This window comes from Rhododendron vialii, chromosome 3a, assembly GCF_030253575.1.
Source record: "Rhododendron vialii isolate Sample 1 chromosome 3a, ASM3025357v1".
NCBI classification, from domain to species: domain Eukaryota; kingdom Viridiplantae; phylum Streptophyta; class Magnoliopsida; order Ericales; family Ericaceae; genus Rhododendron; species Rhododendron vialii.
Window position 1 is genome coordinate 30,969,606 of NC_080559.1, and position 14,874 is coordinate 30,984,479.

At 41.4% G+C, this 14,874-nt stretch overlaps 3 protein-coding genes across 4 annotated transcripts; 2 read left to right on the top strand and 1 right to left on the bottom strand.

Annotated features, from left to right (window-relative positions):
* Nucleotides 1–709: 709 nt before the first annotated feature.
* Nucleotides 710–4,846, bottom strand: LOC131319898 (WAT1-related protein At5g64700-like). Its single transcript, XM_058350337.1, has 7 exons — nt 4,336–4,846; nt 4,128–4,190; nt 2,905–3,021; nt 2,496–2,727; nt 1,738–1,896; nt 1,327–1,478; nt 710–1,185 (listed from the first exon to the last, which is right to left on the bottom strand). The coding sequence occupies exons 1-7, from the start codon at nt 4,524–4,526 to the stop codon at nt 948–950; spliced, it is 1,152 nt and encodes a 383-aa protein (XP_058206320.1). The 5' UTR covers nt 4,527–4,846; the 3' UTR covers nt 710–947.
* A 2,708-nt stretch (nt 4,847–7,554) lies between these two features.
* On the top strand, nt 7,555–11,007 carry LOC131319899 (large ribosomal subunit protein uL6z/uL6y-like). 2 transcript variants are annotated; one of them, XM_058350339.1, is made up of 3 exons: nt 7,555–8,023; nt 10,459–10,581; nt 10,718–11,007. In XM_058350339.1, exons 1-3 carry the CDS (start codon nt 7,649–7,651, stop codon nt 10,802–10,804), a joined length of 585 nt encoding a protein of 194 aa, XP_058206322.1. In that variant the 5' UTR covers nt 7,555–7,648; the 3' UTR covers nt 10,805–11,007. The 2 variants fall into 2 exon arrangements, with proteins under 2 accessions (XP_058206322.1, XP_058206321.1); XM_058350338.1 differs by having other exon boundaries at nt 10,459–11,007.
* A 133-nt stretch (nt 11,008–11,140) lies between these two features.
* On the top strand, nt 11,141–14,592 carry LOC131319897 (L-type lectin-domain containing receptor kinase S.4-like). Its single transcript, XM_058350336.1, has one exon. The coding sequence runs from the start codon at nt 12,367–12,369 to the stop codon at nt 14,386–14,388; it is 2,022 nt and encodes a 673-aa protein (XP_058206319.1). The 5' UTR covers nt 11,141–12,366; the 3' UTR covers nt 14,389–14,592.
* The last annotated feature ends 282 nt before the right edge of the window (nt 14,593–14,874 follow it).

Genomic DNA, 14,874 nt, shown 5'->3' on the forward strand with positions numbered 1-14,874 from the left:
TTGCAATCAACGTTCAGTGATTTTAGCGGTTTCTCGTTGAAGCTATGGGGAATCATGCTGAGAAACAGAGTCAAAACCAGAGGAGGAGGAGGAGGAAGAACATGGAGAAGTGGAGTACTAGGATTAGCTTTTCTGCTAGCCTGCCCGAAGATGTCACTGGGGATTTTGCTGATAGTACTATTTGTGCGGTGAAGTACTCAGACGACCCGTTTTGGGATATACGAGAGTCGATTTTGGAGATGATTCAGAGCGCGGGCGTTCGAGATTGGAAAGAGATGGAGGAGTTGGTTTACTGTTACATTGCTCTCAACTCACCTGAGGTTCATCAGTTTATTGAAGATGCTTTTCTGAGTTTGTGTTCATCAGTTGAACAGATCGAATAACTAGTCGAAGTCAGCTTCTTTATTGTATTGTGACTTCTTTAAGCTTATATGCTCATTTTTATTCTTGACCTATCTATATATCATTTAGTTTGAAGCTATGAGTATCAATCTCTGCTAAAAATGTACTACTTCTAAATAATCTCTCTTCGAACATAGATCCGAGTCGTTCACGACCTGAAGTGATGACAAGAATCGCACGCCCTTTGTGATAATGTCACACGAGTTTTAAATCACTTGAATCGTTCTCTTAACAAAAGCAGGAGATGTGAAACAGTATTTGTCTCCGTGCTTAGTCTCTTCTTCAAATAAACAAGAGCCTTGTGCACTGAATAATGAACATGAGTCTTATCTAAATAACGAAATCGCAATTCATTAGACACGTACAATCATGGAAATATACTATGTAACAAGCTAGTAACAACATTTATCTTTATATTGCGACTTCTTTACTTCCGGAACTACCCTTATCGCAAGAACTTAACTAATGCACGTACGCAAAGCCTCTAGCAAAAGCAAAACTAGAGGTCTGAACAATTATGAACCTGATCGATCAGCCGTGAGATTCTAAACGAACGTTTCATTCTCGTTAGGTTTTGCATTGCCAAACACCGCGACAGTTGTGGTACTGGGAGAAGCAGTTGGCATGACTACGGCTGACGTTTGCAATGCTGTAGATTTATCAGGAACCACCACGGAAGCTTCAATCATTGCCAATTTTGGCCGTGTCGTATTTTTTGACTCCTTGCTCTTTCCCCACAAGAAAGAATACAAGCCCGCAATGATCAATGACATTCCAATCAAGCTGCAATTACGTTGTAATTGTCGTGCAAATCGCACGATTAGTTCGTACATTTTGTCACCATATTAATCGTTGAGTATGAATGGAGTAGGACTTGATTATATAATGGAAACGGAGATCGATTCCCCGTGACGTGATACTAACCTTCCCACAGTAATCGGTTCTCCAAGAAACAGAGCTTCAGTTATGGTCACAAAAATGAGTGCCAATGGGTTGAACATGGAAGGATAGGTTGGTCCTCGGTTCGCAACTGCCCAGGAAATTAAGCAAAATGTCGCAGCTGTAGCTAACATTCCCTGCAACTCCAAAATTCCGATGTTGGAAAATACTAATCACCGCCATATATAATAATTCAACCTCATTCGTTCAGGGCTCGTTTGATTACTCATCTTATTTGCTTTTTTGCTAGTGAATAAACTAGTGATAATCGTCGAAGCAATCAAATAATATTTCGCGTTTTGCTTATTTCACTGTTTGACATTATCAAATAAGTTTAAGTTACTAGAGGAGTCCTCAATGAAATTCTGAGTTTCCAAAAGAAAATCTTGATCTTACCGAGTAAATTATTGTAACCAGTTGCAGATTCCATCCTAAAGCCCATGAACCCTTGTTTGTATCAATGCAGAGGCCTACCACCGCTCCTTGGACTGATGCTATTATGCATGTCAACATTGTGGCCCAATACTTATAGGGAAATAATTTAAACAGCTTAACCTGCATCATCATCATTTACCAAAAGAATGAGTTCTTGAAAAGTAGTAGTATTTTGCTAGCATTAGTTAATATGATCGTGTTATTCACGGATTGGGATTGGGATTCGGAAGAGTTTGTTTCAAATCCAGACCGTTAAAAGCACGTTCGGACGATTGTGATGTGCCCTACAGGGTGCCTTGTAGAAAATGCTCTGTAGATTTCCGGTTCTGTTATTCACTAGGGTTTACCTATTACCCATGTTTTTTGGGTTCCAAATGGAAGCGCAAGTATGTACCCTGTCATTACTGCGAGAGAGCATTGTTTAATTACACTACACTTCTATCTATAGGGGACCCCCACTGCATCTACGTGGGCTTGTTCCCATCATGTGTAGATGAAGTTAGGAATATGTTAGTTCCAATAAGAAGCTATGAGGACTCAAACTTGGGCATTGTCCAACCAACTCCAAGTTTTCAACCACTAAACCAACCACTGATTTGTTACCTATTCCTAATATCCAATTATTGAACCGCATAGATAAAGCATTACTATTAAAGCCTAATATTTTCCATTCCCCAATTTTCCAAGGTGATTTGTTAGCCGTCGGATTGTGTGCATACCTGGACCATAAACCACGTGGCATATGAGAGGACACTAAGCACCAGAAATACAGTGCCACGTGTCCAGTTGTGCTGAACGTTATGGCGGATCTCTTTATGGTGAGTACTATGATGTCCGATGGAGAACGATTTACCCTTGTACAGGCTAATAGTCAGTGCTCCCGCGGCGCACAGGATTGCCCCCATAGTCTTCACCTTCCCTGCCCTCGTACCCAGTCTCAGCTTCTCCATTCTACAACCGGTCCAACAAAAGTTTTATATCAGATCAACGGTCGAGATGCATCAGATGAGAAATCAGTAGATGTCATCAAAAAGTCTGCAAACACAACTTTAAAATGCAACACAACGTCGGATTGTATCAAACGACTCCGAACATAATTGTATTCAGAGAGTTGTGTTTTAATTGTACCCGACAATAATTGAGAAGACAAAAGTGACGATCGGAATAAGATTGAGGAAGTTTGTAGCGTAGGTAGCTGTGGTGTCTCGCAACCCATAATAGAATAATCCCATAGCCATTGAAATCCTGCATCATTCAAGGATTGATGAAGGAATAAAAGAAGACCCCATTTAGTAATGCTTCCCAATAATAGATATATTTGTAGTTTTTGAAACAAAGAGATATAAGGTATAGCTTGAAATTAATTACATAAATACCAAAGGAGACAGCTTCTCGACAGTTTGCCGGAAAACCGCACTTTTCCGGCCCCTTGCCGGAGTTGATTCACCGATTCCTTTGTTCATATTGTGGCTCTCGTCGGAACGACAGAACCCTTTTCCAAGTATGCATGTGGCTAAACAATATTAATATGGACTTTCTAAACTGTTTGGTCAAAAATGACTAATTAACAGCACATAGATATCAAAACAAATAATATGGACTGTCTAAACAGTTTGGTCTAAATTAAATTAGTATCACATGCCTATCAAAACAGATTTGCTTTTCCGTTTATCCGATCAAAAAAGGGGGAAAAATTTTGCTTTTCTTTTTTCCCGGTAATTTAGATAGGTTCATAATATTTACTATACTTACTTTTAGATTTTAGAGTGGGGTAAAAATTACATTTAAAATTTTCACCCTTAGAAAGGTACCCAGGTTTCACTTTAGCCCTTGGGCTTTAATTTTTACTACACATTTTGGTGTCGAACGGTTTAGTGTTTTGTGTTTAGCAATTGTCACCAAGGGCCTCTTTGGCCTAACCTTTTAGGATTTTTTTTTTTTGGAACTTTCTTTTAGGAGATTCGGAAAAAAATAATAACGTAGACAAAAAAAGTTATTTAAAAAAATCCATATAAGTAACGAAAAAACATTTTGGGAATGGGGAGGGTTTTACTAAGACTCTTCCAAGGGTCTTAGCTTATCCGATGGATAAGTTGTCTAGGTGCATATGGAGGACCCGAATATCGGTTAGAGTGGGCCTGAATTAGCTTACTCCCCAAAGCCTTCATCCCCCTCTCTTCTTCACCGGTTATACGAGTCGCAAGGGTTTTCAAACCAAAAGGCATGAGTAATAACATGGAACCCAAACCAAGGAAAATTGTCTCTTCCTTGTGGAGCGGTGCTCCAGGAGCACTAAATAATCACTCCCAAACTAGATAGTATTTTGGTAACACAAACAAACATTATCTTACCCGGTTAATGCGTTCATAAAGAGCCAGAACCCAATAGACCAGCTCAACTCTTTTCCTTTTCCTCTGCAATTCCAAAACCCAATTCAGCAAAATTCTCGTCAACGTCCATTAAACCACAAACCCAGCAAAAAAAATTATAACAGAAAGAATCAAACAACATTAATGCATAATAATCGCATTTAGGAATTAATCAAAGAAATTTAATTACCTTTCGAGGAAGAAAGCGAAGGGGGCAACACACAAGGCACCCACCACGTGACGGTATGCCATGAGGGCGAATATGAATTGCCCATGTCCCAATATAACCTTAGACAGCAGCTGGAGCCCTGTTCCGATCACTTGCACCATCAGCATTAGCGCTACTCCCTGTGACCTCTCTCCCCATTCCTTCACCCCCATCTCTCTCTCTCTCTCTCTCTCTCTCTCTCTCTCTCTCTCTCTCTCTCTCTCTCAATATGTGTTATGCATGTAATGTGTGTGTTGGGTGAATGCAGGTGGGTATAATGGGAAATGATCACGAGGGACAGAGATTTGGCTACACCTAAAACTAGACGTAATAGCTGCAGGAGAAGTACATTAGGAAACCCTCCGCGTCGGGAGGAGAATTGGCTTTGTTTGTGAAAACTGAAGACGTATCAAGTGTCTTTATATATGGTACATTGTTGATTTAGAAAGGACCCGGAATTTTTTTGGGGGCCGAATGTGACCCCATCTACTCAAGCCTGAGACTTCTCAAGTGGACGCTCGGTCCCCTCTCTATGACATTTGGCCCAAGTTTTTTTTTTGTTGTGCACAGTAGAATTAGCGTCGAATATGTTTGGTTCAGTTTTTTGACTAATTTTACAACCAAAACTGGTTCATTCTCTTTGGGGATTTTAAAACCCGAATCTTAACCAAATAAGTTCTGCAGTGGTCTGGTCTGGTTTGGTTTATTCGATTTGGTCTAAATTTACTAGGTTTATTCAGTTTTAGGCCAATAATTAAGTTCTGTGAGTCAGATTGATACCCATTAGTATTTTTTAGGCGATTGATTGTAAGTTTGATATATGTCGTTATATCTATATGTGTGTATCTATATTTATGAATAGAAGTATGAGGTGCTTCTAAATCCACAAGATTAGATTGTGCAAATCTTGATGTACTATCATTGATTTTTTTTGGTATGCGGCACTCACTAATGTACATCTATGAGAAGTCATTCTCAGGTTTTTTTTTCTTTGCAAATAATTCTTGGGGTCATCTCATAAGACGCGTAAGTGTGTGAAAGAATTGCAGGAGTGCGTGTAAGTTGGCCCGGGACACCCTGCATTACAAAAAAAAAAAAAAAAAACTCCCTTGATTATCTTCGCAATTAGTGCTAGATTTCTCGCTTTTTCGTGAATCGTGATATCGCAGTAATAAGATTTTTTGCCTTTTATATAAACACCACCATAACCACAGTTCACACACTCAACCATCCAAGAAAGCATTAGTAACCCATGGATTATTATGGATATGAGCATTAACTGACTCGATAGGCCACAAAAATGGACAGCTTGACTCCTGGGAATGCCTAATGGGCATCGCAAGTCATTTTCCTAGGAAGACTAGTTTTGGATGCAAATTATACCATAAATCCAGCATGCACAATGCTTTTGGCATGAGGGTTTCTGTTTTTTTCCAGTTTGTATTTCGTTTCTTCTCTTAGTTTCCTTTCTGGGTGAAATGCAGTGAGCTCATCCAGTGATTCTGGTTACAAGTTCTCTTCACTAAAAAAGACCGTATCGCCCTTCCGATAAGATAATTATGGACCATGGTAGTTGTCTATTGAAGAGCAAAGTTGTAATTTTGTGTTTGTGCTATTTGATCACCCATGAAAAATGCATGTCTTTTACAGGAACAAGGAAAGTTCGTTGCCGGTTGGCAATGTTTGTGAAAAAGCTCATGGGTTTGTATTCATACAAGCGTTCCATTTTCTATTTTTATTTATGAAAATTCGCGTTCTTGGGAGTCCCCGATAATTAAGTAAATCAAGATTTTACCATGATTGCAATATTGGAGAGACGCGAAAGCAAAAGCCTATGGGGTTGCTTCTGTAACCGAATAACTAGCGCTAAAAATCGTCTTTACATTGGATAGTTTGGTGTATTAACCGCAACTTCATTGATGCTCCTCCAGTCGATATTGATGATGTTCATGCACATGTCTCTAGATCTCTACTTAATGGAAATCTTGCATATACGCAAAATTAATAGTCTTTTTTTCAACTAGAAATCTAAACTTTGCTCCATTTCTTGTCTTGAAAGAAAACAAAAAAACCTAATCTAAAACTGGTTTGAATAATTGAATTGACTGCAAAGAAAAAACATATGGGAAAGGTTATGGTCGATAAAATGTTGAGTCCTATTTTTTCCTTATTTGAAATCAAGTGGGGCTAAAGAAATCTTAATCGTTTGGGCTAAAAGTCATGCTTTCTTATATGAGTATCTCATCCCATTTAGAGAAGAAGAAGAACCTTATTCTCAACAAGCGGTGCACTCGTTCGATGAAATCGATGCATGTGAATGTTCATATTAAACTTTAACAATTGTCAAAAATATGAGTTTCATCTGACCACTTAAATCTAATTTTTTAATGAATCTATCAACTACCCGTACAATAGAGGTGCAATCGAAATCGCAACTTCAATGACTTCTTCTCCAAATTAGAAAAATAAAATAAAAAAATCTCAAACTCTAGCCTCGTATGTTTTACTTCCTTTATCTAATTTATTTTCCCTCTTAAATTAAATAATTTGAAACTTGTAATCAAAAAGGTTAATTACTTTAGGGAGACTTAAGGGTAAGGAAGGTAATTCAAACACTACGAAGATGAAAACATAAGCATGAAAAAAAGGGCGGGATGAATTCTTACATGACATGGATAAAAAAGATGGATATTTAAATATTCCATATAAAAGTAATCAGTCATATTAAAATTACCAAAAAATCATGAATTATGATTGTTTTGATGCGATTCAATTTGAAATATAAAAGTAATAGGATAAAAAATAAAAGTAATCAATCATATTTAAATTTACCAAATCCCACTGAATTAGGAAAACAATTCAATCCAATCCCAATTAAGAAAGCAATATAACATAATATATGTATATCATAGTAAAAAGAGTAAGAAATGTAATTTACGCTATGATGAAAATATAAACATGAAAAAGAACGAGATGAATTCTTGCATGACATAGATATTTAAATATGCATTACTTTACTTGCCTCGGACCTGGGTTAAGTGGTTAACCCATTACTCTTATGGGCTCGAAGCCCATAAGTACCACTCATATTTCACTTTGCAGCCCAGCCCAAGAATGCAACTACAGCCCTTAACAGGCTTCTGTGGGCCCATAGAGACATCCGAGGGCTTTAGGTTTCAACACCAGCACTATAAATACCCTTCATTTCGCTAGGGTTTTTCGGTTGCCTCCTCGTCTCCAGAAACAGACTAGAGAGAGTGAGGGAGAGAGAGAGAGAGAGAGGAGAGAAGCAGAGATGAAGACGATCCTCTCGTCAGAAACCATGGACATCCCCGACGGGGTGAAGATCACTGTCAAGGCGAAGATGATCGAGGTGGAGGGCCCGCGGGGGACCCTCACTCGCAACTTCAAGCACCTGAACCTGGACTTCCAGCTCATCAAGGACGCGGAGACGGGCCAGAAGAAGCTCAAGATCGAGTCGTGGTTCGGGTCGAGGAAGTCCACCGCCGCCATCCGGACCGCGCTCAGCCACGTCGACAACCTCATCAAGGGGGTCACCAAGGGGTACCGGTACAAGATGCGTTTCGTGTATGCTCATTTTCCTATTAACGCTAGCATCACCAACGGGAACAAGGCCATCGAGATCCGTAACTTTCTCGGTGAAAAGAAGGTCCGTGTTTTTCATTTCCTTTCGTCTTATTATTGCATTCGTCGTTTCATTTGAGTGTTATGTGTTAGTTTTTATAGGTTTAGCACGATAATTGAAAGAATGTTTGTAATTATGTGTAGAAAGATGAGAAATGCTGGACTTGAATACCTGCTGACTTTTGCCATTTGGGGCTTGGTATGGTGCTGTTATGCCTCGTGCGTGATTGGATAGGATAATCGATAATGCATAGTGTAGTTAAATCGAAGGCCAGACCATTTTGCTTGGGTCATGTCATTCTGTCGTCCCCAGGGAGCTCTTGGCGAGGGGAGACTTTAGGATAAGTTGCTAAAACAGAGGGGAGGGGCACTTAGCGTCTAGGCGTCAACTAGTGGGCTGCCTAGCACCTGAGCGGGTACTAGGCGATGACTAATCAGCTGCCTAATCTAGGCCTTGGACCACAGCCAAGCGCTCTTGACGGGGACTAGTCGTCCTATGGGGCTGACTTTTAGAACAATGTCGACTATCTAACTAATAGTTTGGAATTGGAGATGGTGAACTCGAATGCAGAACCAACTTTTGAACTGGCAGATCCTTGGGATGTTGTGTTAGTTGATGGAGTGTAGCCTATATTGGGTATCATGTCCTGCAGTTTGGGGTTTCTTTGGTTTTGATATGCAGTGTAGCGGAAATCATTTACGCATGGAAATGTGATGTGGGATAATCATTTAAGCATGGAAATGTGATGTGGGATAACCATTTAAGCATGGAAATCTGTTGTGGGATAACACGTGTCATATTTTTCTTCAAGTTTGGGTCTACTTGTTAGTATAGTAGTATAGACAGTGTTTAGTCATGTTAGTCACGTTTTGCGGATCATTTGAGATGCTAGTAGAGCAATAAGTATAAGGATGACTTGTGTTGTAGACTATGTCACATGGATCCCCAATATTGGGGGAAGTACCCGTGTCATATTGACATGGGTATGGTGTGGGACATGAACCGGATTCGCGCAAATAGATCTGGAGTCCTGGACACAAGATGCGTTTTTCGCATCTTATTTGGTTTTGTCTGGTATCATTTCATTTCATCCCATTGATGGACTGGTTTTGAATTTGTGGTTATATAAGGTTGATCCAAGATGACTGTTTAAACACACACGCTTGAATGTTTGATGTTGTATAATGGTTTGATTGATCCTGAAGATTGTAGATGCTTTTTTTGGTGGCGCTATTGCATGTAATTTTTTCAGGTTTAGCACAGTAGCAGGAAGTCTGTAGGTAGTTGTGCTTAGAAAGATCAGAAACGATGAACTTCAATCCCTGTTGACGTTTTAGACAGTGTGATTTCAAAACTTTAACATTGGCTGTCTTCGCCGTGAGATAGCATAGCTATGCACCACCCCTCTTTTGCTGTCTGTTTCACTTGCTACGATGTGCGAAGTTCGAACATGAACAATTAGTTGGTGAGCATTTGGTACTGTGAGCCCAGACCGCCCTTGCAAGTAGACAGCTAAACAAAGAGTTGGGGGCCATTTGCATGACTCTGGGAACTCTGTAGGCATGCTGCTTCGGGAAATTAATGGCAGGATAATTTAGCTCTTGTCGTCAGTTTTTTAATGCAATTTACAACTGGTAATTGATTATCTAAGTATGGAATTGGAGATGATGCACACTCTATACACATCAAATCTGAAATCGGAATTGCCAGATTCCTGGGGGGTTAGTTATAATCTGATGACGTGTGGGTTAAAAATGTCATGCAAATGGGGGTTTCTTTTCTTTTTTTTTTTTTGGGTCGTGCAGCGTAGCTGAAATGGATAAAACAGAGAAATGTGGTGTGGTATGACTTGAGTTATCTTGTTTGCCCGTTAGGGTCTCCTTTGTGTTTAGCCAGTGTCTTCTCTTTTTAGGGCTTGAACAAGTAAAGTATAATTTTTTTTTTTTGGACTTCACAGTTTTACAGTTCAGTCTCGTTTTGCATATCTGCTTAGTGAATCTATGTTGAATATCTCTCTCGCTCTTCAACTGGTTAGGTGAATATTGATATGTCCTTGTCTCCTTGTTGGTTTTTCACGTTAATGCGATAGTTAGCGTGCTCTTTGTGGTGTCATCACACCATTACTAGTCTGCGACAAATGTTTCTTTCTGGCTTTCTGCTATTGTCCACTGTTGTCCTGTTCTTGGGGGGAAGATGATCTTACTGGGATGAAATTTGGATAGGCTTCTCAAGCAATATTGATACTTGCATTCTAGATAGCTACGAATGAATACATTGAAGTTTCTTGTCTGATGTCTTAGAAAGCAGGTTCATGGACTTTTGTACTAGTTGATTCTGTGACAATTCCCCCTACAAAGATTTACATTATTTTTATTGTTGGCCATTCCACCTTCATTTTGTTGTCTTGATTGGTTTGATTATTTTACTCAACCTATATGTTCATTGGTTTCTTGCATCAGGTGAGGAAAGTTGACATGCTTGAAGGAGTTTCGATTCTCCGGTCTGAGAAAGTTAAGGATGAACTCGTTTTGGATGGAAATGATATTGAACTTGTTTCTCGGTCTGCTGCCCTGATTAACCAAGTACTTAACCCTCTCTTCTCTCTTACAAGCTTTTGTTTGCATTTTGCACAATCCCATCTCTGCTCTTATAATTGCATTTTCATGATTCACCATGCATTACTTGCGCTCCTGACATTGTTGTGTGTTTATCTTTCAGAAATGTCATGTTAAGAACAAAGATATCCGGAAGTTCCTTGATGGTATTTACGTAAGTGAGAAGGGAGCAATAGTTGAGGAAGAATGATTAGTTTGTTAGAAGTAATAGCCTGTGGTTTCCATTCTGGTGCTGCTGTTGGCTATAGATGCTATCTTTATATGCTCAAGTTTTTGGACACCGTATTTGTTTGAAGTTGAATTTACAATTTTGCTTTTTTCAGAGTTCGTTGTGTTATGACGATCTGGTTGGATTTGCTAGCATTTATAATCTTCCCAATGTGTTCCTCTGGATGGGTTGTTTCTTGCTTGGTATTTGAAGTATGCTGATTGCATGGAACTTAGTTATTTGTTGGTTGTGTATGTCGAGTATTTTGGGCCTTTATGTGAATGGACATTACTTTCAACATGTGAAGATTACATGTCTAAAGCAGACCCTATATGGCTATAGAACCTATGCCACTAGCGAATTAGATAACTAGGGTGGAAAAGAATGTGGCATTACAACATAATCTGCACATACGCGTGGGAGGTTATCCATGCAATTCTCTTCCCTGCCCTTTGCAAGTAATTCTCGTTCTCCAATATAATTGTTTTTCTGGCATTGTACGTATTGTTAACTGGACATGGGTGGTGGATCTTGATTCACAGCTTGGGGGTAACTGTTGCTTGGGGTTAACTGTTGTAACTTCTCGGAGCCGGATTCGCCAAATGCCCTGGGTTTGTGCATTTTATTTGGGTAGTTGACAGCACCAGAAGCGGGAACAGAGGGTTTCTTTAGGTGGGTGGTTGTGTGTGTTCGTGGTGGTGGAAGGGTTTGCTTTAGGTTGTGGTGGCTTCTAATTGGCTTACCTACCCCACTAAGAAACTTGTAAAGAGTGACAAAACTCTGCTTCCAACCAAGCCTAAATGACTGGGCTCCACTTCTTTCTTGGCATCCTAAGGTTGATTGATTGAGGACACGATGGCCACTCGGCAGTTGACGGTCGTAAATTGTTACCAGTATTTTATGCATACCTAAAATTCTGCCTCTGTACGAAAATGACGTTTTCGTATTCTCCTCGTAATGGAAGAGCTTGAGGGAATCAAAGACCTCGTCAATCATCGGTGACGAGATAGATAGGTATTGAGAAGAAAGAAATGGTTGGTTTCGGGGCTAATCGAGGGTCCCAAGAGGGTGACTCCTCAACTATTATGAGCCTCTCCGTCAGCAAATACAACTAGGACACTCAGGCGATTACTCAAGTTGACAAGGAAAGCCGAATGATAGATATAATATTCGTGTCTTGAATCATACAAGGTTCACGTTCCATGCTGTACAATTATGGATAACTTTCTAAGCATCTCACATGTACATACGTCTGTAATATTCTGGATTCTAGTCTGAGGATCCAAAAGCACGACACGGGCACGCCGACATGGTGCTCTCGATCTCTGCATCACGTAAGAGAAGATGATTATGCTGATCTTGTCTCCGACCTATCAAAAAGTACTCGGTCTCAAAATCGCTGTTTTTATTCATAGATAAGATCATTCTTCACATGATAGTATATTATAGCCTCTCAAACTGATATAGCCAACCCACCACTGATTCCAGAAACGAACCAAAATTCCCATCTACCTTTCTTCTCTTCTCTGCATAAACCTCCTCAAATGGGTCGTTGCTACGCTTTCTCCATCAATTCTTTCAGCTCATTCACGTCCATCATGTTCATAATCCTAGTGATCATCAACCCAATACCGATTGAATCGGGTAAGAGCAAGAAGAAAATGATACCCAATGGACCCGTAATCAACGTGACCAAGTACCTGTCCTTCGCTGATTTCAACCCAAACGAAAACCCAAGAATCCACCAGGACATCAACCTCCTGGGCAGCGCCATTTTCTCTACTCAAAAGGGTTGCATCCAAATCCCTCCCGACACCCCCGGCACCACCGACCTCCGCCACCTCGCTGGCCGTGCCATTCACTCCTCCCCTATCCGCCTCTTCGACCCCCTCACCTCCATCCCAGCCTCTTTTTCCACCACCTTTTCATTCCAATTCAACACCACCAATTCTACAGTCGTCGATGGTGGCAGCGGGCTCACCTTCATCATAGTCCCTGACGAGTTCACCGTGGGCCGACCCGGCCCATGGTTAGGCATGCTCAACGACGTCTGCGACGAAGAGTACAAAGCCATCGGGATCGAGTTCGATACCCGTAAGAACCTCGAATTCGGAGACCCCAATGATAACCACGTGGGCATCAACTTGGCCAGCGTTGTTTCTTCCACGACAATCGACGCCTCCGAATTCGGCATTTTCTTAAGAGACGGGTCCGTGCACCGCGCCTGGGTTAACTACGACGGCCCCAACCGGCGCATGGACGTCCGGTTGGGCCCCGACACCGAAACTTATCCCCAGAAACCGGTTTTTTCCGGTCGTGTCGACCTCTCCCCCTTTTTGAAAGAGTACATGTTTGTTGGGTTCTCTGCTTCAACTGGAAACTTCACCCAAATCCACAACATATTATCTTGGAATTTCACTTCAACAAGTCAGGCTTTTCTTCGTATCCCTTCGGTCGAGACATGTGAGACTAAAATCATTCTAGAACAGAAGATTGCTCACAGGAAAACCCCAACCAGCTTCTTGATTTTCTTGGCCGTGGTTGTGCTCGTTCTCGTAATTCTCCTGAATCTCTATCTCACCAGCAAGCGTAAGCGGGGGAACACGAATGGTAGCGGCGTAGTGATACCCGAGAAAAAGGAGAGACCGGGGCCGCCGAACAAGCCTCGGCGATTCACAATCGCCGAGCTTCAGTCGGCGACCCGGTCTTTTAACGAGTCGCAAGAACTTGGTAGCGACTCCAGAGGCACTACGTACAAAGGGGTAATTTCGAACGGGTGTCAAGTTGCCATGAAGCGATTCTCGACTCAGTTTCTTGACTCACCCGGGCTCGACAAACGGCGACTCGGCAAGGAAATAAGCGGAGTAAGCAAACTTCGCCACCCGAATTTGGTTCCCGTCAGAGGGTGGTGTCTCGACGGCCGTGAGGTCATAGTGGTGTATGATTACGTACAGAATGGGAGTATAGACAGGTGGTTGTTTGGGGTGGGGGTTTTGCCGTGGACTCGGCGGTTCAAGGTGGTAAAGGACGTAGCTGACTCACTGAGTTACCTCCACTCGAAGCAACTCGCTCACAAGAACGTGAAGACCAGCAGCGTTTTCCTCGACGTGAGCTTCAGAGCCGTGTTGGGTGACTACGGGTTCGTCCTCGACTCGGCGGAGTCGAGGCGGTTCGAGTCGGCTGTGAGTCAGACCGCGGACGTCTTCGATTTCGGGATATTCGTGCTGGAGGTGGTGGCGGGTCGGAGGAGGAGGGGGTCCGGCCCGGGCGAGACGGACCTGTTGGATTTGGCGTGGGGGATGCACGAGAGCGACGGGAAGGACAAGTTGGTAGACCGGAGGATGGGTTCGGTCCTGAACGTGGAGCAGGCGGTTCGGGTCTTGGAAATCGGGTTGTTGTGCACTTTGAATGAGAACAAGGGGCGGCCCACGGCGGAGGAGGTGGTGGAGTTTCTGGGTTGGGAAAGACCGGTTCCCGAGTTGCCTCCGAATCGACCCGTTTCTTTGTTCCCTTACGGTAGCACAACGGGTCTGTGCACTGGGTATTCTTGTGGGTCCTTCAAGTGAAGCCATGTGTTACTTTTTTCTAGTTTAATTTAATTTTTCATTTTTATTCTAGATATGGTTGAGAGCTTGATCCTGTTTTGTATGGAAATTAAGTAAAACAGGAATGTCTAGTTGATTAAAAACAATAATATATCAAGTGAAAAAAATTAGCCACTTTTCGTGTTTTTAACTTATTATTAATAAGAAAAATTGACTTTTGGTATCTGAGTTATTCGAGTCAAGTTATTCGCATTTAACTTGCTGAGGAAAGAATTTGACCAAAGATTTGATATGCGAAGTTGTTCAAACTTTGAACTATGTTAGGAGTAATTAACTTCTTTACTAAGTAATATAAAGATTAAAGAAGAGCAGTGTTCTAAAAATCGCGTTTAATCGCCGATTAATGGGCGATTAATCGGTTTTATGGCCTCTCCGATCAGATTAATGCTTGGGCGTTTGAATTAGGCGGTCTGGAGATTAATCGGGATTTGGCAGCGATTTATCGCC

Bases quoted from the DNA above. Each gene is read 5' to 3' on its own strand.
- LOC131319898 (XM_058350337.1), bottom strand. From the start codon at position 4,526: ATGGGGGTGAAGGAATGGGGAGAGAGGTCACAGGGAGTAGCGCTAATG. The intron at 4,191-4,335 runs GTAATTAAATTT...TTGGAATTGCAG, and splicing joins TTCGCTTTCTTCCTCGAAAG to AGGAAAAGGAAAAGAGTTGA. The intron at 1,186-1,326 runs GTTAGTATCACG...ACGTAATTGCAG, and splicing joins GAACCGATTACTGTGGGAAG to CTTGATTGGAATGTCATTGA.
- LOC131319899 (XM_058350338.1), top strand. From the start codon at position 7,649: ATGAAGACGATCCTCTCGTCAGAAACCATGGACATCCCCGACGGGGTG. The intron at 8,024-10,458 runs GTCCGTGTTTTT...TTCTTGCATCAG, and splicing joins ACTTTCTCGGTGAAAAGAAG to GTGAGGAAAGTTGACATGCT.
- LOC131319897 (XM_058350336.1), top strand. From the start codon at position 12,367: ATGGGTCGTTGCTACGCTTTCTCCATCAATTCTTTCAGCTCATTCACG.